General features: G+C 34.8%; 1 protein-coding gene across 2 annotated transcripts in view; it reads left to right on the top strand.

Annotated features, from left to right (window-relative positions):
* Positions 1–23740, top strand: part of LOC136034925 (uncharacterized) — a 49708-nt gene extending 25968 nt beyond the window's left edge. For both annotated transcript variants that reach the window (XM_065716435.1, XM_065716434.1), the window contains 2 exons: positions 11911–12110; positions 23352–23740. In XM_065716435.1, the coding sequence (XP_065572507.1) occupies positions 11911–12110; positions 23352–23391 (240 nt within the window). In that variant the 3' untranslated portion in view covers positions 23392–23740. The remainder of the gene's footprint in view (positions 1–11910; positions 12111–23351) is intronic.
* Positions 23741–24065: the final 325 nt, after the last annotated feature.

Genomic DNA, 24065 nt, shown 5'->3' with positions numbered 1-24065 from the left:
CACACTTGTGTTTAAGGTGATATCCAGTTCTAACATTGCTGAACGGTGCACCCACATGTCAGTAAAATAAAATGCAATAAATATGAGGGCTTAATTTGGCGGCAGTTTGACGAAATGTAGAAAACTTCCCTTCCTATCACTCACAAAGAAGTTGCATTGTGTCCTCATTTTTGAACGTGGGAGTCGAACATAGTTATTGTATATCCATTTATTATTTGATGGGGAAGTATAGTGCGAACAGGGGGTCTGACAGCGGGGACAAATTGCTTCAGTTGGCAGAACACCTTGAGCCCTGAGAATAGAAGACATTAGAAAAAAAAAATACATGATATATTGAAATATCATATTTGAAATGAACAGCATGTTTCTTTTATTTCGATTCATTTGCAGCAGTGATTATATTAGTATGTTATTAAAGATGTGAAAAAAAGAAATGAAGAAAGTTAGAAAATTGATAAGTATACTTATAATATAAATATAAATATGCACAGTACAAACTTAAGAAATATAAAAAAATATACACATTACAAAACAGCAATATATATATATATATATATATATATATATATATATATATATATATATATATATATATATATATATATATATATATATATATATATATATATATATATATATATATATATATATATATATATATATATATATATATATATATATATATATATATATATATATATATATATATATATATATATATATATATATTCATATATATGTATATAGATTTGTACAGAACATATTACTGATATTGACTTAATGTTTACTTAATAATTTGTATAATTAATGTTTATAATTAACATAACTGGTGGAATTATTCTAACTGTTAATAACAGCAAAATAAAAAATCAATAAAAAAATCATATCATTAATTATCATTGTTTCATTAATTAAATTAATAAAATAATTAATTAATAAAATCATTAATTAGTATAATTAATGTTAATAATTATGATAATTAATTGAATTATTTAAACTTTGTTATTAACGGTAAAATAAAAAAAAAACACTCCTGAAAAAATCAATACTATCATCATCCTTGTGCAAAAATTTAATTGCAGCCTCAAATAGCTTGATTTTGGAACCTCCACAGCTTGAATTTGCAGGCATTTTCAATATTTGTAAATTTAAATATCACTTTGGATAGGATTGAAACCTCGTGGAATATTTATCTACACCTTCTTCCGTCGGTTTTCATATTTTCGACCAAAAACGCATGCCTTTATTTTAAAATTTGATGTCAAGGAAGAAGAAAACGTCATAACATTGGAAAAATTAATTTATCCAAATTAATATTGGAAAATCAGTGCTTGTGGGTTATATAACATTATAAAAATGGATTTATAATGAAGCAGTAAGTTTGAGATCAATGTTATAAGGTATTTAAGGTTTGAGACCAATGTTTTTAGCCTTTTTATAGCCCATATTCAGGTCATTTTTAAGAGGTCAAAAAGTGCTTAAATATGAATTTGAGTTAGAAGCGATTATTATATTTGTAAAGAGCGTAAGAAAATCATCGGGTGGTATATTCACTTTATACGAAAGCCAGTTATACTGTTTGCTATAATTTTACCGTATAACAGCCAAAGAGAAAGTTTTATTTCGGCTACTTGGTTAATTTCTGAATATTTTTTATCTATTGACGCTGGGTAATCTTAGCTTGGATACTGTTATACTTTCTTTTTGTCTGCTATACTTATATACTTTCTTTTTGGCTATTATACTATTTGATTTCTTAAATAATATTTTTAATTATACTATTATACAATTTGCTACTTGTCAGATTTAGCTACTCAGTTACTCCGTATACTTTCAATTAAAAACAATTGCTCTTTTATTTAATTTCTGAACTCTGTTTCTCTATTGACGCTTGGTATTTTTAGTGTTGATACTGTTATGCTTTCTTTTTGGCTACTATACTTACTCTGCTTTCTTTTTGGCTGTTATACTCACATTTAGCTACTTGGCAGATTTTGCTACTCAGTTAATTTCTAAACATTTTTTTCTATTGACGCTGGGTATTTTTAGTGTTGATACTCTTATACTTTTATTTTTGACTAATATACTCACTATGTTTTCTTGTTGGCTGTTATACTTACATTTGCCAACTTGGCAGATTTGGCTGCTCTGTTAATTTCTGAATTTTTTTCTCTATTGACGCTGGGCATTTTTTTGTGGATACTGTTTTACTTTCTTTTGGCTACAATACTTACATACTTTCTTTTTGGCTGTTATACTTACATTTGGCTACTTGGTAAATTTGGTTACTCAGTTACCCCATATACTTTCAGTTAAAAAACTTGTTTTTTTATTTAATTTCTTAACGTTTTTTTTCTCTATTGACGCTGGGTATTTCTTAGCTGGGATACTGTTATACTTTCTTTTTTGCTACTATACTTTATTTTTAGCTGTTACACTTACATTTGGCTGCTTGGCAAATTTGGCTACTCTGCTAATTTCTGAACAGTTTTTCTCTATTGACGCTGTGTATTTTTTTTTAGCGTGGATACTGTTATACTCTCTTTTTGGCTACTATACTTACTATAATTTCTTTCTGGCGGATTTACTTACATTTAGCTACTTGACAAGTTTGGCTGCTCAGTTAATTTCTGAACATTTTCTTCTCTCTATTCGCTGTTTATATGTAGCGTGGATACTGTTATACTTTCTTTTTGGCTATTATATTGGAATGCTATACGAAAAGGTAAAGTTTAGAAAATATCTCCAGTTTGTGTATATTCAAACTTCATTAATTTAACCTAAGCTAAACTGGTGTTTAGCCAGTTCTTACCTATTTCCGAAGCTTCACACACGATATCCTTGTCGATCCTGTAGTTTGCGTGGCAAATACACTTATCTTCTATCGACGTTGACTCTTGGTTATAGTTTGGATACACTTGATAATTCCTTGTTAGTACATTTTAACAGTAGCATTTTGTCAACCTTAAAGAATTGTCTTATTCGGTAAAATATTGCGTCAATTAGTGATCGGTCTGCTGTAGAACACTGACGAGAGTCGTAGAACACTGATTCATAGTAGTAAATCATTTCGATTTGATTAGCACAGCTTAATATTCCGGCCTCTTTTCTAATTATCTGGGTGTCGCTGATGGCAAATGTAATGCGAAAATTCGATAGAACAATGGTAACTAGGAAGACGAACATTAGAAATATGTAGTTGGATACAAATGGTTTTTCAGGTTAATATAATTTAGATCTCCTGCCATCATCACGAAACATTTTTTTATCGACTTAAAAATTCTAACTTTGAAATTTTTTATTTGAAAACAGTATACGCCATATTTTTAGTCACGAATTTATCTAGAACTGTCGCAATAGGCGTCGCCGTCGCGTTCGTTAGTCTAAAGCGGTTCACCGACAACACCTGTTCAGAACCTGTTCTGAACATTTATAGCCATTTTCTTTGCTACATCCAGAACAGTAGTACCCAGGTCAGCTCCGAAGTCCTGTTTCACTAAAAAAATAAAAATAAAAACAAAGAATCAAGCAAACGCTCCTGTTCGTAATCGTCAAGCTTTTCCTCAATAGTAGCAATTCGAAGCTCTATTGACTGAATTTGGCTATTCAGAGATGAAAACAATTTTTCAACTTTCTCAAAATTTCCGTTGTATTCTAGCGTGATCGAATCATTAATTTCCGAAACAATCAGTTCTGGGTTTAGACTGGCTTACTGTGATGAGCCTTCTGCTCCTGCCATGGAAGTAACATTTTTCTGAACTTTTTTCTCAATTTCTTTAGCTTGGCCAGCCTTAAGCTTTGCTACTTCATGTTGCGCTAAAGTAAGCTGATTTCGAAGCTCAGAAGTTTTGCTCGAGGCAGTTAAATCAGTACCTGGGCTATTTGTAACTTACTTTTTATGAAACTGGAAATAAGTATCAGGGGAGGATGCACACTCTCGATAAGCATGATTTACGCCCTTAGTTGTACTTTCCGAAGTTCTCAAGCGTTTGGTATCATAAGTCAGAAGATTTGCTTCCACCACATTCTGAGAGTCATGAGATCCGTAGCAAAATGCAACGAATTTTGGTGTAGACTTTCCTCGATTTGTGATGCTAAAAATCTGAACTGGCCAGAGGGGGTATCCCTTTAACTGAACTACTTCTAAATCTCCCTTCTGAAACTGTACCATAATGAAAGTAATAATGTAACAAATCGAAAGTTACTTATCTTTAGTGGACAGGACCACGTTATGTGGTGGCAGACACCCTTGTGGAGGGAGCCCGGTGGAGCGTGGGAGCCTGTCAAATTTTTCCACGATACTCCGACATCCCAAATTGCTGCATTCAAATGATCTTAATCAAATCATTTCAAATTCATCTGTATTCAAAAACTTATCAGAAAAATCCAAAGAAAAATTAGCTTTTCGACAAATTCTGCAGGATTTATATTTCACAAGTCAAACTAATTGAATGCTGGACTAAGTACTTCACAATTTCAGTCATATATAATCCGCTTTTTAGATGCAGTCCTTTTCTTAAGATTTTATCTACAACGTTTTCATATTACTAAGTATTTTTCCTACAGAAATCAGGCTAGTGTCTTTGTAATTTCCTTTCTCGTTCTTATAACCTATTTCTTATAGAAAACCACACTGTCCTATACTGTCCAGAGGCTATGTCGGCCTCTGGCGACTTGGTGCTGTGGTGAGCTGTTAGTATTTTGTAAATATTTGACACTAAAACTAACTTTGAAAAATATTAGAAAGCCTAGTTTTAATTTTTTACAATCTGAGGTTCATGCAAACTGCTAGTTTGCTGCAGTTTTATTTGTCAGTTTCGTCTTCTAGTATGTCTTGTCTCGTGGATCTGGTATTCCTTGTTTTTTCAACTGAAGAGGCACATATTTTTAAGGAATCCTATTTTTTTTTTTACCACTTTATATGGTAAATTTGGTCTTAGGCAAAATTGGACTGGATGGAACCCACAATATTTATTATCAGTCAATAAATAAACTATAATAAGCTAATTCAAAAGTCATAAAAAAAATCTGTCAAACTAAACTTGAAACAAATACAAGTCAGAGAAAGACACTGCAATAAAAACAAAAGGGAGAAACTAGTTGGATATTTTATTCATTTTTCATCACAGACAAAATCAACTGACTTTTATACATAATAATGATAGATGGTAAATGTTCTTTTAATCGGTGATGTAGAAGTCTCATGGTACGGCCTATATAGGTATCACCACAACTACAAGGAATTTCATATACCCCTGGTGGATCTGAAGTAATCTTGTCCTTGCCTTTGTTCACGAAGGAGGAGATAGTCCTTCCAGAGGGAAAAAACACCTTAAAGTCAAGCTTCCTGAAAAGAACATGCTGACTCCATTGATGCCTGCCTTAAAAAGACAAAGCTAAAGGAGGAAATAATTTCTCTGCATTGGCTCATCATATCTTTGCAAACCCTTCCCACTCCATTGAGTTTGACCAAGCCCAACTTATTGCTATTGTCCCACAACTCTTAAAGCAGAAAATCAGAGAAGCTTTGGAATTTGCTAAAAATAAACCAGCCATCAATAAAGACAATGGTGAGTTTCACATTAGCGAAATTTGGGAACCCGTCACCCATAAATTGAAAATTCACAAAAAACACCACCCCCTTCCTATAGGCCTAACCTCTTTAAGATCTACTAGGACAGCAGTCATAAATGCCTCTACCAAAATTCGGGCCATGGCACAACAATAATTCCAGGTTTGGCTCATCATTAGTGTTGTTCAGTGTTTTTAGTTTTTTTTTTATTTAGTAATTTTACTTTCTGGCAAGAAATTTGAATTTAACCTGATGATGACAGGCACAGGTCCTGTTGAAATTATCGTTAGAAAAATTCAATCACCTTACATCCATAGCTTAGGTAAGCTTATTACCATCTATCATTATTAAGTACTCAAACATTGCTAACCTACACTAACAACCGAAAGAAAGAAAGATTCTCTGCACTAATTTTAACAAAAATGAGTGTAACATTTTCAATCAGTATGGTTTAAAAAGAAATCCTCCTATAGATGATTGCGAAACTGATAGAAGTTTTATCAGGGTTCCAAGATGAGCTGATTCCATTGTTTGGAGTTCCGTATTATGTCTGTTACAAGAATGGGTTCTAAATCGATCTGCATTGTTGCTCCGTTTCCTGATTGTGTCTAAAAGTACATTAAGCTTAAGCTGCTCGAAATTTTTCTCAAATATTGAGACTTTAGGAGAAAGTTAAATGTCAGATTTCAACTGTAGATTTTCTAGCCTTCTATGTAAATAGTGTAATTGAGAGTCTGGCATTACACTGGGAAATTGGCAAATTCAAACTGAAATTGAAGACGGCTTTATATATTCTGACCAATGTCTTACTTCTGTTAGATAGGCTTTTCATGTTAACAATAGCTAAAACCTAATTAAAAAACAAACCTTGGCCCTTAGTAACTCGGCTCATTGGTTTTGGATAGTCCTGCGCATGTTATTCTATTATCTATTGTCAAAATTTCCTTGTGAAAATATTCGTCATGGGAAGATCCTTTTCCCCTTTCACTAGCATGAATGCCATAATCCCTATCGACTGTGGGGGTTTTGCTTTTCATTTTGTATGGATTTCTCCAAAGGATGTTGTTTTTGTTATTGTTGCAAATCTGGTCCGTATGCATCATGCAAGTTTCGCTGGTTCTTGGTGGGTTATTTTGTCAGCACTTCGTGGTGTTTCATGATTGATTTCAATTTGGTCGGAGACCATATTTTTGGTAGTTTCCAATACTAAAGATTGCAATTCTTCGGTTTGCGTATCAGATTTTGATGTGGTTGTTGGGATAGAAGTTTCGATTTCGTTCGTCGTTGTGTTCATTTTTGGGTGGGATTGTAGAGTTACTTTCAAATAGTTCTGTCTTTGTTTCAAATACTGTTTCTATTATTGTTGTTGTTTCAACTTCTGATTTAGTTGATTCGGTCTGTTTTCGTTTGGAATTGGTAACTTGGTTTCTATAATTCATAGAGGAATATGCATATACCTGGTAACTCTACTGGCCGCAGTCTCGTTTGAGGTTTTTTTTTGTGGTTTTATCTCTCTTTGTTGTTTGAACTCATTGAACGTTGGATAATTTCTGTTGTAGAATTTCTTTTCTCTGGTTATAATAATAATAATAATATTTATTTATAACCCTCTTACATCACAAGATAAATAGTGCAGGAAACGCACATACAAAAAAATGTTATTCAAAAACGAAAATCAACAATAACAATACACATAATTGTTAGCAATAACAATTAAACAATAATAATATTAAATAAATGAAACTAATAAAACTAACGAATCAAACCACAGTGAGGCGACAAACCCCGATAAATGACTTGCCAAAGCTTGTCGTGTAAATCTGTCAGCTTGTCAATATTATTCGGAAGGTAAAACTTGTTATCAAACCTGCAAATATACTTTAACTCGAGTGTACGATCGAATTTTGATCCTAGTATAAATTGTGCAAGGTCATGGAACCTGTTCCCTGAAGAACTGATAAGCAGGAGCTCCTTCACGTCATTTAAAAGAAGAGCAAATTATATAATGTATTGAATGTAAAATCATATATAAAAAACTACTACTTGTTTATTGTAACATTTACTCGAAGATCCAGTGGTGCTGACTTACTAATGTCCGCAGTTTGCTGTGCCAGGCAATTACCAAAACGACCACAACATCTACCACATGCGTCGATCAGCTGGACACAACATGCGCCAACATGCAAAGGAAAGAAATATTTACCAATAATTTTTAAATAATAATCCCGTCCTAAATTTGAAACTGCTGTTTTTTCATATTTTTACTGAGAAAAAAAGAAAAATTCGGTACTTGTATCATTTAGCCCCGACCTAATATTCTTCATCTAAGTAGAACCTGTTTCTCTGACACTCACCCTAATGAAATATACCAAAGTAAGATTCAAAATAAAATACTTTAGAAACAAATTTGGGCTATATATTTGGATATTAGGGGGGATCAAAGTATAGTGGGTCCCACATGCTTGTTATTTTCCGGTTCCTATACCAAAGAAGAAGATAGGGAAGATATTTAAAAAAAACAAAAATAGGCCACTCGAATATCTATTCGAGTGAGATATTTACAAAAACGGAAATAGGCCGCTTGAATATCACTAAAATCCTTATTCCCAAAATAGGATAAAGCCCAGAAGGGTAATGGGTTTACGGGGCTTTTAGTAGATTGTGGGAAAGCATATTCGCCTTGAGAATTCTCGATATCCTTTATAGAGCTTTTAATTTTGTTTCCTCCTGTATCGGCTCCTAATGCCATGTTACTTTAGTCCATCTTTATCGAAATAATCAGTTATAAATGTTGACAAGTTTTGGGATCATAGGTAGCGGGATTTCTTTCCAATTTATCTTGTAAGTTCCTACTGAATGTAGACCTTATCCAATCTCAAAAATTGAAATATGGATTCCTTAAGTTCGTTAGTATTTTTCTCTAATCTAATGACTTACTTAAATAATGTGTCGAATGGTTTAGGGTCTAATTTCATGATTAGCTTCCAAGCATTATGATTGGCTTGTAGCGAATATAGAAGAACACCTTTTTTGAATATAGAAGAACACTCAAATAATTGTATTGCATCTTCGAATGCTTGTTTCATCAACAACATCACAAAACTGGTACACAAATAAGCGCAAGGATTAAAGGAACTATTTTATGAAAAGAACGATGCGTATGCTCAATTAATTGTATTGCTTTTTCGAATGTTTGTTTCATCAGCAGTATCACAAAACTAGAAATAGGCCATCGTTATAAGTGCATAGGATACAAGGAACTCGAAAAAGGCAGGAACTCAACAGATGAATATACGATTGTGATCTGAAAAAAAGGAAAGAGGACTGGAAATTTTTTTCGTTGAGTATATATGTGGTCAACTCAAAAAAAGAAAAGAAAAAAAAATGCACATGTTAAAAATATGACTTCCCTCTCTTTACCGGATGAGGTAAAGAACATAGTTATAGCTCATGGTACAACTTTATATGTTCATTAATGTACAACCTTATATGTATATACAATTTGTATAATAAACGTAATTTTTACTTTTAGAGTATCATGTGACGTATTAGCCTATATTTAAAAATTAAAGGTAAGATTCCTTTTTTCATCCTCTTATTTTTCTTATTTATGCCTTAAATATGATTTCATGCTTTACGACATCTTGAGCTGTTGCATAAACAACGAAAAATATCGTCAGAACTGTTGGACACAGCCTTGTGATTTTCCTTCTAGAATTAATGTTATTATTAATTTAAGGTTAGACACGGCTAATTTTTGCGAGTTTTTGATAAGTGATTTTAAGCAATTAATTTTTGAAGATAAGTATTGCCAATCGTGTTATGGGCTATTTGATCATGTTAATTGTAGAAGAGACAAGATTGGCTTGACAAAATGGTAATGATTGGGGCCGAAAAATGAATTTTATTTTTCGAAAATAATATTTTATTTGAATTACGTTGTCCATGAAGAAATTTTAATTTCACATTCATTCCCTTTTGTGGCACTTGCTCGCCGGCCAAGTGCCATATAGCAATCGCAATTTCTGTCCTTCTGTCGGATGGTCGGTTGGTCTGTCGGTACCCAGTTTTATCAGTTCGGGCACTTCAAGATAAGCTAGGAAAATAAAAGTTGGCATCCGTATTGGGAACCAGACCAGATTAAATTAGAAATAGTCGCTTCCCTGATTCGACCATCTGGGGGGTAGTGGAGGGAAGGTTAATTTGGAAAAATTAGAAAACATGAGGTATCTTTAAGTTACGAACGAATGATCGGATCTTAATAAAATTTGATATTTTGTACTTTAGGACAACATAACATTAATAAGAAAACAATAAAATTTCTACACATGCAATACGGAACAGGCAAAATACATTCTATCAGCATAAATCAATAAGGTTAGTAGCTAAAGAGAGCGCCTTACGATTAAAGTTGTTAAAATACCTTCTTGAGAAGCTACCCTCTTTTAAATTCTATTTAATTGCGTTAAAGCTAAAAAGAACAGAAATTTCAGAAAAAGTAAGAATAACGTGCCTTATGCATCCCAAAGAGTAGAATGGTAATTTTTCACTCCTGAAAACGACTATTACTCCGAGCAATGGATGAAAAATAATCACATTAACCGAATAAGGTTTCTGCTTTCAGTCTTTGAAGGGTCCTCCCTCCAAAACATATGAAAGAGTTCTTTATTCAAAATATTTGGAGGGTATTCCTCCAAAATATTTGAAGGTGTTCTCCCTCCATAATTTTGAAGACCAGCCTTTGCAAAAATTACTAAGTAATTAAACTTCGAAAATCTTTCTTAAATGAAATTCTATGGTTCATTTTTTATTAGTAATCTTTGAATTCATCAAATTACCGAAACACTGATTATTTTATTTACTTGTTTTGAAGTTTGCACTTCATTTTGGATCCAAAAATGTATTTTATCAGGTAATCATATTCAGACCAAAATCTATCATAAGGCATAGAATTAACGACTTACACTCTTAGGTTTCAAACCACCTTAGCTTTCGTATTTATGGGCTCGTATCTCCCATGTGAAGGATACTCGATCAGATTCGTTACTAAATTCGCAAAGGCTTGTAGTGTCAACAACAAGGCTTGTTGTAACATGGCTGTTGAAATTTTTGTTAATCAGCAGAGCTGTACAATGAGCTCTTAAATTATGCTGCGTTTACACGGAGAGGAAAACTTAACGGGAATCCTGTCTCGGAGACAGGATTCATGTTTACACACAGAGGGAAAAGTTGGAAAAGATTCTTGTCCTTTTGGCAGAAAATTTGAAAATTTTGTAAGCATGGATGAAACCAACAGGAATATTATGATAGCAGCCACAGCATCATTATTGATTGTTGCTGCTTTTAAAAGCACCGAAGAAAAAAAAGAGACAGAAGAAAGAGGAGATTCTGGGTCAGGCCATCTTTTCAGGTAAAGTTAGGATTTTGCAGTCATTTGACCATCTCTCCTACACTGCAGGCAGGCTGCAGGACTGCTATAGCCAGGCTACAGCTCCTGTTGCAGGAAAGGCCAGCAGGATGATACCCAGCCTTAAATACAACCTCAAGCTCAAACCTGACCTATGGCGTTTTTCTTGTTGGTCGCGGAAACACATTTGTGGGCCCCACAATCGACCCACAAACTGTTTGTGGGAGCACGGAAAAACGCCTCTAAAGAGGCTGAAAAGAAATTTCAGTAGCAGTCACAATGAGGTGCCAACTTTTCATATCCTGAGTGACCTAGGCTGAGAGCCTGGTCCTAGGTCCTAGGACCCGCTTTGTACTGCACAGAATTTTCCTTGTAGGATTTTCAGGACAAGTCCTTTTATATAAAGTTGAGGTTGGATACAGTTGGATACCCCTTCTCAGCTCCTTCCGGAGTCATTTTGGACTGCATTCTCCTCCTGCAGCAGGGAGAGTAAACAGGGAGATATTAAATATCTATGTGATATCTACCTAATTCTTTAAGTATAATAACTGTCTACACAGACTCTGATACTCTGTTAGCCTGCCCAGAATAATATTGAGTGTTGTCGCTTTTATCTCTTTAGAAACTGTCAAATCTCATTGCTCTCTAGTTTCTCAAGGCTCTCTAGTTTGAATTGAGGGCACTAGGTTGATAGTTTTTGTGTTTCCCATTTTCCCAACATAATTTTTGCATTGTGTTACTGCGTGTCCAGAAGGCAATCTCGCCAGCCTTTTTTAATGGTTAGTCTGGCAAATAGCTGATTTTATTTTTGTGATCTTAGTAGTGACAACCAGCTTTGTCATATTAACCATCAGTGTAGGCAATGCAGTAATGTTGACTCACAAAAAGATGGTATTAGGCTATACATTAATGTTTTTTTGTTGTTTTTTAGCTGCGAGAGAAGCATGGCATGTATGAGGCATTAACAAAAGAAATGGAAGCTTCCGACCATGAGCTCTTCTTTCCGACTTACAGAATGTCAAAAGAGCAGATGGACTTTATTGCGTCATGTGTCAGTTCACTAATAGAGAAAAATGACACTGTTATGAGGCCTGCTATTGTTGCCAAGTGTAGACTGGCAATGACTTTCAGGTAACAATTTCTTACTTTGACAAAGTTTTACCAATAATAAAAATTTTCAGAGCTATTTCAAGTGTGCTTGCAGCTATTATAGGTGTAAACACCTAAGTTTGATTATGATTCTGGTTTTGGTATTGAGAATACCAAAATAATTTCAGTAAAAATAATAAATAAAGATAATCTTTGAAACATAGGAAGCACAGTTGCGCCACTGTGCTTATGGCAGGAACATTCCGATCTGGTTCTCCTCCATCAAACTCACCCTGAAGCTTCTGTACTGGCTAACTTAAAATAGACCCAAAAATATTTTTGGTCATAAAATCTCGTCCCAAGCCTAGTCTGGGTTTTCAAACTTTCTTCTACACCCTTGTAGGTTATATTGTAAAATTATCTGAGAACCGTGGAAGCAGTACATCCCAAGAACATGTAATCCAAGAGAAAAAAAGCTGCTCTGTCATGATACACAGGCTAATTTGGTCTAAAACCCTTGTCTCATATTCTTTCTTCCTCCTGTAGTATTTAGTCCCCGGTGCCTTACTTAAGTACGGTTGATATTATCCCATCGAATACCTCAAGTCATGGTCTTATTTGGATTTTTATTCTCTTCTGTGCTTTCAATTTTGAATTTCAAATGTGTTTTTTTGTGACGTGTTTTACCATCCAATATTGTAAATCAAATTTTAATAAAAGGAACTCTGAAGGCTCTCATACAGGTAATAATTATCATTAAGTTTTGTTTAAGAGTAAAATAGCCGAATTTACTTCAGTTGTAACATGGCTGTTGAAGTTTTCGCTAATCAGCAGAGCTGTACAATGAGCTCTTAAATTAGAAAGCTTATTCTTCTGTTTCTGCATGAAAGATATCGTTTTCAGTTAAATCAACCATTCATCGATTGTGAATCGGATATCAGTAATCTCAGAATTAACTTTGATAGCCTTTTCTGCAAAATCAATCTTTAAATCAACAAGTGACGTCTGCGAATCAAGCTCCGGTATGTTTTGGCCTCCTAGTTAGTTAGAAGAATCGAAAATTACTGTTTTCACAGTTTTCAACTGAGAAAACAAATGGAGAACCTTATGACGTTGTAACCTTGTGCTTATATCACTATTTGCCAAAGAAACAGGAGTATAAGCATTCATCAAATTAGAATATTGAACAGCAATCTAAACGATCCGTTATTCCAGTGTTGTTAAATGAAAATTGAAAATAGATGAAAAAGGTATAAATGAAAAGAGAAAGTCATTACATACTTAATATATTTGTTTTGCAAGTTTGATATGATTCTTTATCAACTCTGTAGCATGTTCTTGATACATCTGTTCTGCGTTTTTGGCCCGGCTTTTTCCAATTCTACAGCCTTAAAAGCTCGTTTTAACACTTTTGATGAAATTTTTGATTTTGTTACTTAACTCATTTGTTCTGTTGAGATTTGTTCTAACAAGTAATAAATATTCTTGATATTCTTTGTCGATATTCATTGTCTGTTTTGTAGTTAATAAGTCTACAAATCCTTCAGTTCCAAGTAACAATTCCTCCATAATTCTCAAAAATGACTGAAAGGATATTTGCAAGGTTAAACACTGATTTGATGCTCATTCTTGTAATTTCTTTCTTACTCTGAGACAAAAGTCTTCTGATCTGATAAAAGTTTAAATCTGAATTTGTCGACTCTAATTTAATGTGGCCTCTGTTAAACTGACTTTTTTCACCATGAACTAACCTTAATCTGTTCATATATTTTTTCAGATCACCTCTCAGAGAATTTTGTTTAATTTTGTAAGCATGCATTGATTTATCTGCCAAATTTATTTCAGTTGTAACATGGCTGTTGAAGTTTTTGCTAATCAGCAGAGCTGTACTATGAGCTCTTAAATTAGAAAGCTTATTCTTCTATTTCTGCATGAAAGATATCGTTTTCAGTTAAATCAACCATGCTAAGAATATTTCTTTCTTTTATATGTATCGAGTCATCTTTTTTACCTTACGAAAACACACGCTAACAAGTTTTCGTAGGATTTTGCAGGATTTAGTGTTTCCCCCCGCTTTTAAAGACTCTTTTGTACAGGTTTTTTGTTGTGGGGGGCTGCCAAAAAAAAATTGTTGTGGGGACTGCCAAGAACTAAAAATTGAAATGAATGAATAATGGAATAGCTTCGAAAAATGTTAAACACAAGAGGACAGGAGAACCATTGCGCCGAAACTAGTAATTAGTAACAATGAAGTTGACCACTCCATTTACATTTTAACATAATTATTGAAACTGTTTCCCAGACACAGAGCACACAAGCAAAGATCTGGGGGCGGGGGTAGGGTAGCAAACAAAAACCTGTTTTGTATTCTTTGTTAATTAAAAGAGGGCCTTTCCAAAGCCAAGAGCGGGGGGTTAGGGGGATGGCAGCCCCCCACAACAAAAAACCTGTACAAAAGAGTCTTTAAAAGCGGGGCTTTGGGGGGCGGCAGCCCCCCAACTGCCTCTCCTAATTCCTGTACGTTTTAAGGTTCGACTTTGGGACGCAGCCTCTTTAACTCTTTAAGAAAACGAAGTTTTTTTCATATTATTTCTTTACGTTTTTCTGCAATCCATGGTGGATGTAATTTAATAATTCCTGTACTCCTCGTACAGGAATGCAGCCCCCCAACTCCCCCGCTTTTAAAGACTTTTGTACAGGTTTTTTGTTGTGTTCATGACAGGGATCCGCGACACTAAGCCGAAGTATAATAAAAAAAATTTTTACGAAGTATTCGTAGAAGTCGAGAGGAAACTGCCGGATGATGGTGAGTTTTTATTTTTATTTTTTCCAATATAAAATTTAATGCTCTTATGAAACTATTCTAAAAGAACTAAGCACGTGTCGAAGCCGTCAATGACGCGTCGCCTAATCTTGTGGCAGAGTGTTCGTCTGTCCAGATTGAGGGCCAAGTACTCGGGAGCTTGAGTGAAGAGTGTTCTCAATTTGGTGACGTGACCGTTGGGACATGTTTCGCCGGGCTGCTCTGGGATTAGAACCGAACTGAAAGAAATGTCGTTGTTGTCAATAATTTCGTTGATCGCTGGCTCGTTGGGATTTAGAACACCTGGAATTGGAAATGGACAGTCTGGAGTACCTTCTGGGTGCAATGCGGTTTTGGACCAGTGGCACGTGCTGCAGACAGAAAATCGATGAATCTTGAACTGGTACAGGGAGCGAAGGGGGCTCATGTCATTGGCTTGATGTTCTGTGTCGAGTTTTTCAAATAGGTGGAACCAGAATTCGCATAGCGATTGCTGATCTCTGCCTGTGTAGTTGTGTTGTGGCGGCAGGAGGCTACGCACAGTGTCCATAGTTTCATTCTTTCCGAGCGAACTGAGTGCCAATCGTTTGAGTTCTTCGGCGAGAGGTCCGTGCATAACTGAAAGTACTTCGAACAGCTTGTAGTGCATGGCAAAAAGGCTTTGCATCGTTGCGTTCGCAACGATGGTTTAAATCTGAATTTGTCGACTCAAATTTAATGTGGCCTCTGTTAAACTGACTTATTTCACCATGAATTAACCTTAATCTGTTCATGCATTTTTTTCAAATCATCTCTCAGAGAATGTTGTTTAATTTTGTAAGCATGCATTGATTTATCTGCCAAATTTACTTCAGTTGTAACATGGCTGTTGAAGTTTTTGCTAATCAGCAGAGCTGTACAATGAGCTCTTAAATTAGAAAGCTTATTCTTCTGTTTCTGCATTAAAGATATCGTTTTTAATTAAATCAACCATTCTAAGAATATTTCTTTCTTTTATATCTATTGAGTCTTCTTTTTTACCATACGAAAACATACGCTAACAGGTTTTCGTAGGATTTCGCAGGATTTAGTATTTCGTAGGATTTAAGTATGCCTTTGAAATTCATCGATTGTGAATCGGATATCAGTAATCTCAGAATTAACTTTGATAGCCTTTTCTGCAAAATCAATCTTTAAATCAACAAGTGACGTCTGCGAATCAAGCTCCGGTATGTTTTGGCCTTCTAGTTAGCTAGAAGAATAAAAAATTACAGTTTTCAACTGAGAAAACAACTGGAGAACTTTATGACGTTGTAACCTTGTGCTTATATCACTATTTGCCAAAGAAATAGGAGAATTATATTACTATTTTGGCTAGTATGGTAACACCTCTGCTCATGATGCTTACTTCCTTGGGTTGTAGTATTTGATCAGGAACATCAAGCATCTGAACAACGGCAAATTAATATTCTCATCCTCTTCTCCATCTCCTCCACTGAGCCTTCCTTCTTTTCTCGCAGAGTAGCGCTTCATGAATTCTCCGCGAACATATGACCATGATTTTCTACACTAGTCCTCTGAAAGTAAGAATTTCACTATTAAGAACCATTAACATATTTCTTAAGTAAACTCAGGAATGTATATTTGAACAGTTTCTTAAATGTAAACAGTGCAGTTTCGGACTAAATGGTAGAAGAATATCCAAAATACAAATTCAGGTGTTTTCAGAGGCTCTTAATTACCAATCTAACTTCTTGTTAGTTTCATCACAACAAATGCTTGAAAATGCCAAAGTTTAAAGTCAACAAACATTCAATTAAGCATACCTCTACTGCAGACTCACGGCAACACCCAAATATAGATGTTAACTAATCAGATATCACTAGACAGTCAACCACAAACCCCTGATTTTTGGATACCCTATGCCAAACGCTAGATATATCTAACATTTGGCATAGCCTATGCCTAATGCTGGACACCATATGCCAAATGCTGGATACCTGTTGGTACTCTAACCTTGACCTATCTTACTGCAGGTGAATTTTGATTGATTGATTTCTGAGCTTCAGTAAAATCATCAATATTTTATTGAGAATATTGGAAATAGTGATACAAAATTGGGAAATAGTGATACAAAACTTGCTTTCAGGAAAGCGGTTGTGCAGCTGACTTCACAGACCAAGGTGGGCATTTATGTAACAATATAGAAGAATTTTCGGTAAAAATCTAGTTGAGTGACTTCTTGCTATCTTGGAAAGGGGTTAGGTTAGGAAAATGAAACTTTCAGGGATGGTTCTACAGGCTAAAGTATGTCTTGGGAAGGTGCTCTGAAGTACATTCCTCCACTCCTTCCTCTAGAGGGCCCTGACCTTTGATGACCTTTAAAAATATGTGTGTTATAAAAGTGAAACCTTGCAAAATAGATCTTCTGCTTGAATGAAGTACAACAAAATTGTTTTCAGCTTCACAACTTTGCTCAATTCCAATTTATAAGGTGTTAAAGATATACAAATACATTTCCTAAATTTTGAAAAAAAAACCATTAAATAGATTGGTAAAATTCTAGTTAATTGACTTCTTGCTATCTTGGAAAGGGTTAAGGTTAGGAAAATGAAACTTTCAGGGATGGGTCTACAGGCTAAATTATGTCCCAGGAAGGTATTTTAAAGCACCCACCTCTACTCCTTCTCCCTCTAGAGGGCTCTGAAATTTACCTACATGACAGGTTTACCTATTGAATTTCAATTACCTATTATTAATTTCAATTTACCTATTGAAATTTTAACAACACAACATTTTACCTGAATGTTCAGTTACTAGTTGCTTTTTCTCTGCCTTTAGTTCTGAAAATGCAATTCCTCTGATTTGAGCAAAATTTTGAGCCATATCAATGTTTTTTTTTAACTTAAGAAATGTATTTGCATATCTTTAAAACCTTATAAAATGGAATTGAGCAAAGTTATGAAGCTGAAAACAATTCTGTTGTACTTCAATTAAGCAGAAGATCTATTTTGCAAGGTTTCACTTTTATAACACACACATTTTTAAAGGTCAGGGCCCTCTAGAGGGAGAAGGAGTGGATGTAGTTGCTTCAAAATACCTTCCCAAGACATACTTTAGTCTGTAGATTCATCCCTGAAAGTTTCATTTTCTTAATCTAAACCATTTCTGAGATAGCAAGAAGTCAATTAACTAGAATTTTACCAATAGAACTATAGGGCATACTTTAGCCTGTAGACCATCCCCAAAAGTTCCAATTTCCTAACCTGGTTCATTCAGCTGTTCTGAAATCTCAGCCCAAAGCAAGTCTTTTAGCTTTGTTTTCTTGTAGTCTTGGTGAGCAGTGTCATAAATACAAGGCTTGTCCTGCACCAAACAGATTAAATCAGTAATTTTGGGATGATTCTTTACTGACATGTTATTTGTTTGTCGGCCGAAATCAACAAAACTGTAAATATTCTCGTTCTTCTTGCCTACACATCAAGCAGAATTGGTCAAAAACGGTCTCGGTGAAAGGAATCCTTGCTGGTCGCTAGACCTTTATTCTACCCGGATTCACGAACAGGAATCCTTTCAAGTGGACCAGAATTCCTTTGTCCGCGACGGGAATTCTCGTCCGTGTAAACGCGATATTAGAAAGCTTATTCTTCTGTTTCTGCATGAAAGATATTGTTTTCAGTTAAATCAACCATTCTAAGAATATTTCTTTCTCTTATATGTATTGAGTCTTCTTTTTTACCATACGAAAACATACGCTAAAAAGTTTTCGTAGGATTTCGCAGGATTTAGTATTTCGTAGGACTTCAGTATGTCTTTGAAATTCATCGATTGTGAACCAGATATCAGTAATCTTAGAATTAACTTTGATAGCCTTTTCTGCAAAATCAATCTTTAAATCAACAAGTGACGTCTGCGAATCAAGCTCCGGTATGTTTTGGCCTCCTAGTTAGCTAGAAGAATCGAAAATTACAGTTTTCAACTGAGAAAACAACTTAACTTTATGACGTTGTAACCTTGTGCTTATATCACTATTTGCCAAAGAAACAGGATTATAAGCATTCATCAAATTAGAATATTGAACACCAATCTCAACGATCCGTTATTCCAGAGTTGTTAAATGAAAATTGAAAATCGATGAAAAAGGTATAAATGAAAAGAGAAAGTCATTACATACTTGATATATTTGTTTTGCAAGTTTGATATGATTCTTTATCAACTCTGTAGCATGTTCTTGATACATCTGTTCTGCGTTTTCGGCCTGGCTTTTTCCAATTCTATAGCCTTAAAAGCTCGTTTTAACACTTTTGATGACATTTTTGATTTTGTTACTTAACTCATTTGTTCTGTTGAGATTTGTTCTAACAAGTAATAAATATTCTTGATATTCTTTGTCGATATTCATTGTCTGTTCTGTAGTTAATAAGTCTACAAATCCTTCAGTTCCAAGTAATAATTCAAACCATGAACTAACCTTAATCTGTTCATGTATTTTTTCAAATCATCTCAGAGAATGTTGTTTAATTTTGAAAGTATGCATTGATTTATCTGCCAAATTTACTTCAGTTGTAACATGGCTGTTGAAGTTTTTGCTAATCAGCAGAGCTCTTAAATTAGAAAACTTATTCTTCTGTTTTTGCATGAAAGATATCGTTTTCAGTTAAATCAACCATTCTAAGAATATTTCTTTCTCTTATATCTATTGAGTCTTCTTTTTTACCATACGAAAACATACGCTAACAAGTTTTTGTAGGATTTCGCAGGATTTAGTATTTTTTAGGATTTCAGTATGTCTTTGAAATTCATCGATTGTGAACCGGATATCAGTAATCTCAGAATTAACTTTGATAGCCTTTTCTGCAAAATCAATCTTTAAATCAACAAGTGACGTTTGCGAATCAAGCTCCGGTATGTTTTGGCCTCCTAGTTGGCTAGAAGAATCGAAAATTACAGTTTTCAACTGAGAAAACAACTGGAAAACTTTATAACGTTGTAACCTTGTGCTTATATCACTATTTGCCAAAGAAACAGGAGTATAAGCATTCATCAAATTAGAATATTGAACACCAATCTAAACGATCCGTTATTCCAGTGTTGTTAAATGAAAATTGAAAATAGATGAAAAAGGTATAAATGAAAAGAGAAAGTCATCAGATACTTGATATATTTGTTTTGCAAGTTTGATATGATTCTTTATCAACTCTGTAGCATGTTCTTGATACATCTGTTCTGCGTTTTTGGCGTGGCTTTTTCCAATTCTATAGCCTTAAAAGCTCGTTTTAACACTTTTGATGAAATTTTTAATTTTGTTACTTAACTCATTTGTTCTGTTGAGATTTGTTCTAACAAGTAATAAATAATCTTGATATTCTTTGTCGATATTCATTGTCTGTTCTGTAGTAAATAAGTCTACAAATCCTTCAGTTCCAAGTAACAATTCCTCCATAATTCTCAAAAATGACTGAAAGAATATTTGCAAGGTTAAACACTGATTTGGTGCTCATTCTTGTAATTTCTTTCTTACTCTGAGACAAAAGTCTTCTGATCTGATAAAAGTTTAAATCTGAACTTGTCGACTCTAATTTAATGTGGCCTCTATTAAACTGACTTATTTCACCATGAATTAACCTTAATCTGTTCATGTATTTTTTCAAATCATCTCTCAGAGAATGTTGTTTAATTTTGTAAGCATGCATTGATTTATCTGCCAAATTTACTTCAGTTGTAATATGGCTGTTGAAGTTTTTGCTAATCAGCAGAGTTGTACAATGAGCTCTTAAATTAGAAAGCTTATTCTTCTGTTTCTGCATGAAAGATATCATTTTCAGTTAAATCAACCATTCTAAGAATATTTCTTTCTCTTATATCTATGGAGTCTTCTTTTTTACCATACGAAAACATACGCTAACAAGTTTTCGTAGGATTTCGCAGGATTTAGTATTTCGTATATTTAAGTATGTCTTTGAAATTCATCGATTGTGAATCGAATATCAGTAATCTCAGAATTAACTTTGATACCCTTTTCTGCAAAATCAATCTTTAAATCAACAAGTGACGTCTGCGAATCAAGCTCCGGTATGTTTTGGCCTCCTAGTTAGCTAGAAGAATCGAAAATTACAGTTTTCAACTGAGAAAACAACTGGAGAATTTTATGACGTTGTAACCTTGTGCTTATATCACTATTTGCCAAAGAAACAGGAGTGTAAGCATTCATTAAATTAGAATATTGAACACAAATCTAAACGATCCGTTATTCCAGTGTTGTTAAAGGAAAATTGAAAATAGATGAAAAAGGTTTAAATGAAAAGAAATAGTCATTACATACTTGATATATTTGTTTTTCAAGTTTGATATGATTCTTTATCAACTCTGTAGCATGTTCTTGATACATCTGTAACAGACACAAATCTCACAAGAAACCCACAAAGGAACGATAAGACTAAAATAATTTACAGTAATCTAGTAATTCCTTTAATGACGAGATATGTGTCTGCATCTAAATTTGCATATGCTACTCTACTTTTGATCATTAGCAATCTTAATAACAATGATATGTCAAAACTCTAATCTAGAATCAATTACTTTAATAAAGAAAAGAGGGCATTGCCCTTATTCACCCTTCCTTCTCTTTCCTCTCAAGTCTTTTGGAGTCGAAGAAATTGGCCTTTTAGTGCTCCTTGATGCCGTACTAACATCTGACTCATCTGATTCAAGAAGCGTCTCTTCCTCTTCGATTAATCCCTCTATGATTTCCTCTACCTCTTTTCCACCGAGAGCTGTTTCTTCTTCCTGAATCTCTCATGATCACATCTTGGTCACTAAAACCTCTTCTCTGAGTACCACTAACTCCCGGCAGGGGTTGGCTTTCTCCTCCAAGACCAGCACTAGGCGGAATACCAACTGGTCTACCACCGTCAACTTCTTCACCGTAGCCTCCACCTCCTTTACCTCCATTACCGTCATCAGTCCTAAAGATAGATCTGGGAACACCTTTCAATAGCTGCACCATGTCACCAGCAGAATCTATCTTCGAAGTAGATGAAGAGAAAGCAGCATATTTCTTGAAGAATGCAACCCAAGCTCTATACTTCATCAAGGGGATTGCATTAAGCACCTTTGCTCCCTGGTACCAATTGTCAGGCAACAGTTTAAGTGCATCTAGATACGCTCTCGTCACACCTCGAACTTCCATTGGTATCGCACTCTGAGCATCACGCGACCACCTGTCTTCAACTGCTTCCAGGACTATATCTCTTTCCCGGTCAGATATAAATAACTTCCTTATTGGTCCAAGCTCCCCCATGACTTTCTCAGTTAACTTAGCAGTTGCTGCGGCTGAAGTATGATATTCGATGAAATCGCTGTCAACTACCAGATCTCTAAGGTAAGGATTCTCCATAACTTTAGGCAAATGTCCAGCTGCTACCCGAATAACATGGAGTATAAAGTTAGCTGACACCTTAGTCGCATTAAGCCCAGCGAAGAAATGCTCCACATTGGCCGCATCCAATGGTTTAATCTGAAGGCAAGCCACGAGGTCAATTAACCACCCTCTTGCAGGCTTAGTTGCTACCAGGAATTTCTTAAACCACGAACCGTGATCATTCTTCGGTATTTCATCTATTTTATCAGAGCTGTAGGTTGCTTTCACCGCTGCGTCAGTCGCTGATGGGCCTGTATACTGAGCTCTAACCATCTTATTATCTTGCACTCTAATGTCAGTCAATTTCAATTGAAATAGTGCATAAAGAAGGGCTGCACTTGCTACACCCTTATCATCTATATCAATTCCAGCATCATTGATCATAGCTGAAATGTCATGACCGATTTTAAAGTCAAATTCTTGGCCTACTCCAGACCTTGCCTTATCCTTGAAAAAGCTTATCATTCGTGCTTCAAGGCTTCCTTCTTCAGGTGCTGCTTCTCTGCGTAGTCTTTTCTCTCGACTTGTTAACACAATATCCTTCCAAGAATGTCCTCTAGTACCAGAATGCAAGGGCTGTGCAAAGAGACCGGGAAGGGTATTTTTAGAGAGGATTTTTTTGGTTAAAATAATGTCACCCCTTTTCCGTCGGTATGTCAGCGTCGGCAGCTTCAAACGACGTAGTCTTTCTTTGTATGGAAGTTTATTCATGTTGGTAACCATCTTAGTGGCACAACGCTGGACATCCTCAAGCAACTTCCTATCTTTTTTGAAGAAAGGGGCTGCCAATTGAACACCAATCTAAACGATCCTGAGGTTGGCCTGTATCATAGATATTATTAGAAGGGGCCCCTTTTAAATCCTAGCCCAGTTTTGGATGAAGTTAATAATCCAAAAATTTCTACTTTTTTGCAAATTGACGCCCTTGATTGGACATATTGGCTATTTTAAAATACTTTGACTAGGCTTATGGTTATGGTGCTTATGGTTATAAGCTCATGGTTATGGACTAGGCTTATGGTGAGAGTGTATACGTTCAATCTTTTTTATCAAATAACCTATAATTATTTTTTTCGCTCAGGTACAGGGAAGCATTGCGGCACATTTTCATGGACGTTTGAGACAGGCCGTTGGCCGTTTTTATCTACTGGGTCAATTATGCAGTACGTCATAAAGGACATACACACTTGCGATCAGAGAAAACAAAGAAGCTATCACTCATTTCCAACTATATGATAGATGTTGTAGCTCTTGTGGCGTTGCTTATTTTTAAAATTTTCACTTATTTGATCATATTTGGAACTGTTTGGGCAAAACATTATATTTTCAATGCTGCCAAATTACTGAAAAAACGTAATGAATAGTAATTTGTTACAACTATTTTTGAGTTATAAGAATTAATAAATGTTTATTTCAAACTTTTGAACTATTTTTGAGTTGTAAGAATTAATAAATATTTATTTCAAACCATTTCAAATTTTGAGAAACATCTTTCACTGAGATCAAGATTTATGCTTGCATATATGGGGGAGATATATGCCCTCCTTCCAAGAAAAATGAAAAATGACGGCAAAAATGCCACTTTCGATTTTGACCTCTCCCCCCAGGAACCTTAGGACACCCCCCCAAGAATCAGAGCAGTTTGGACATGTCATGCCGCTTTGTGAAATAACTTAGGCAAGGCATGAAATCTGACTTAAATTAAAATAGGAAGGGATATTTAGTGTTGTTGCAGTCCTTGGAAGGGTGTTATTAGGCTGACTTCACTCAACTGGAAGCTTCACATTATTAACAT

This window comes from Artemia franciscana, chromosome 13 (genome assembly GCF_032884065.1).
Source record: "Artemia franciscana chromosome 13, ASM3288406v1, whole genome shotgun sequence".
Taxonomy (NCBI): domain Eukaryota; kingdom Metazoa; phylum Arthropoda; class Branchiopoda; order Anostraca; family Artemiidae; genus Artemia; species Artemia franciscana.
Note: the sequence above shows the minus strand (reverse complement) of the source record. Positions and strands in the feature narration are given on the sequence as shown.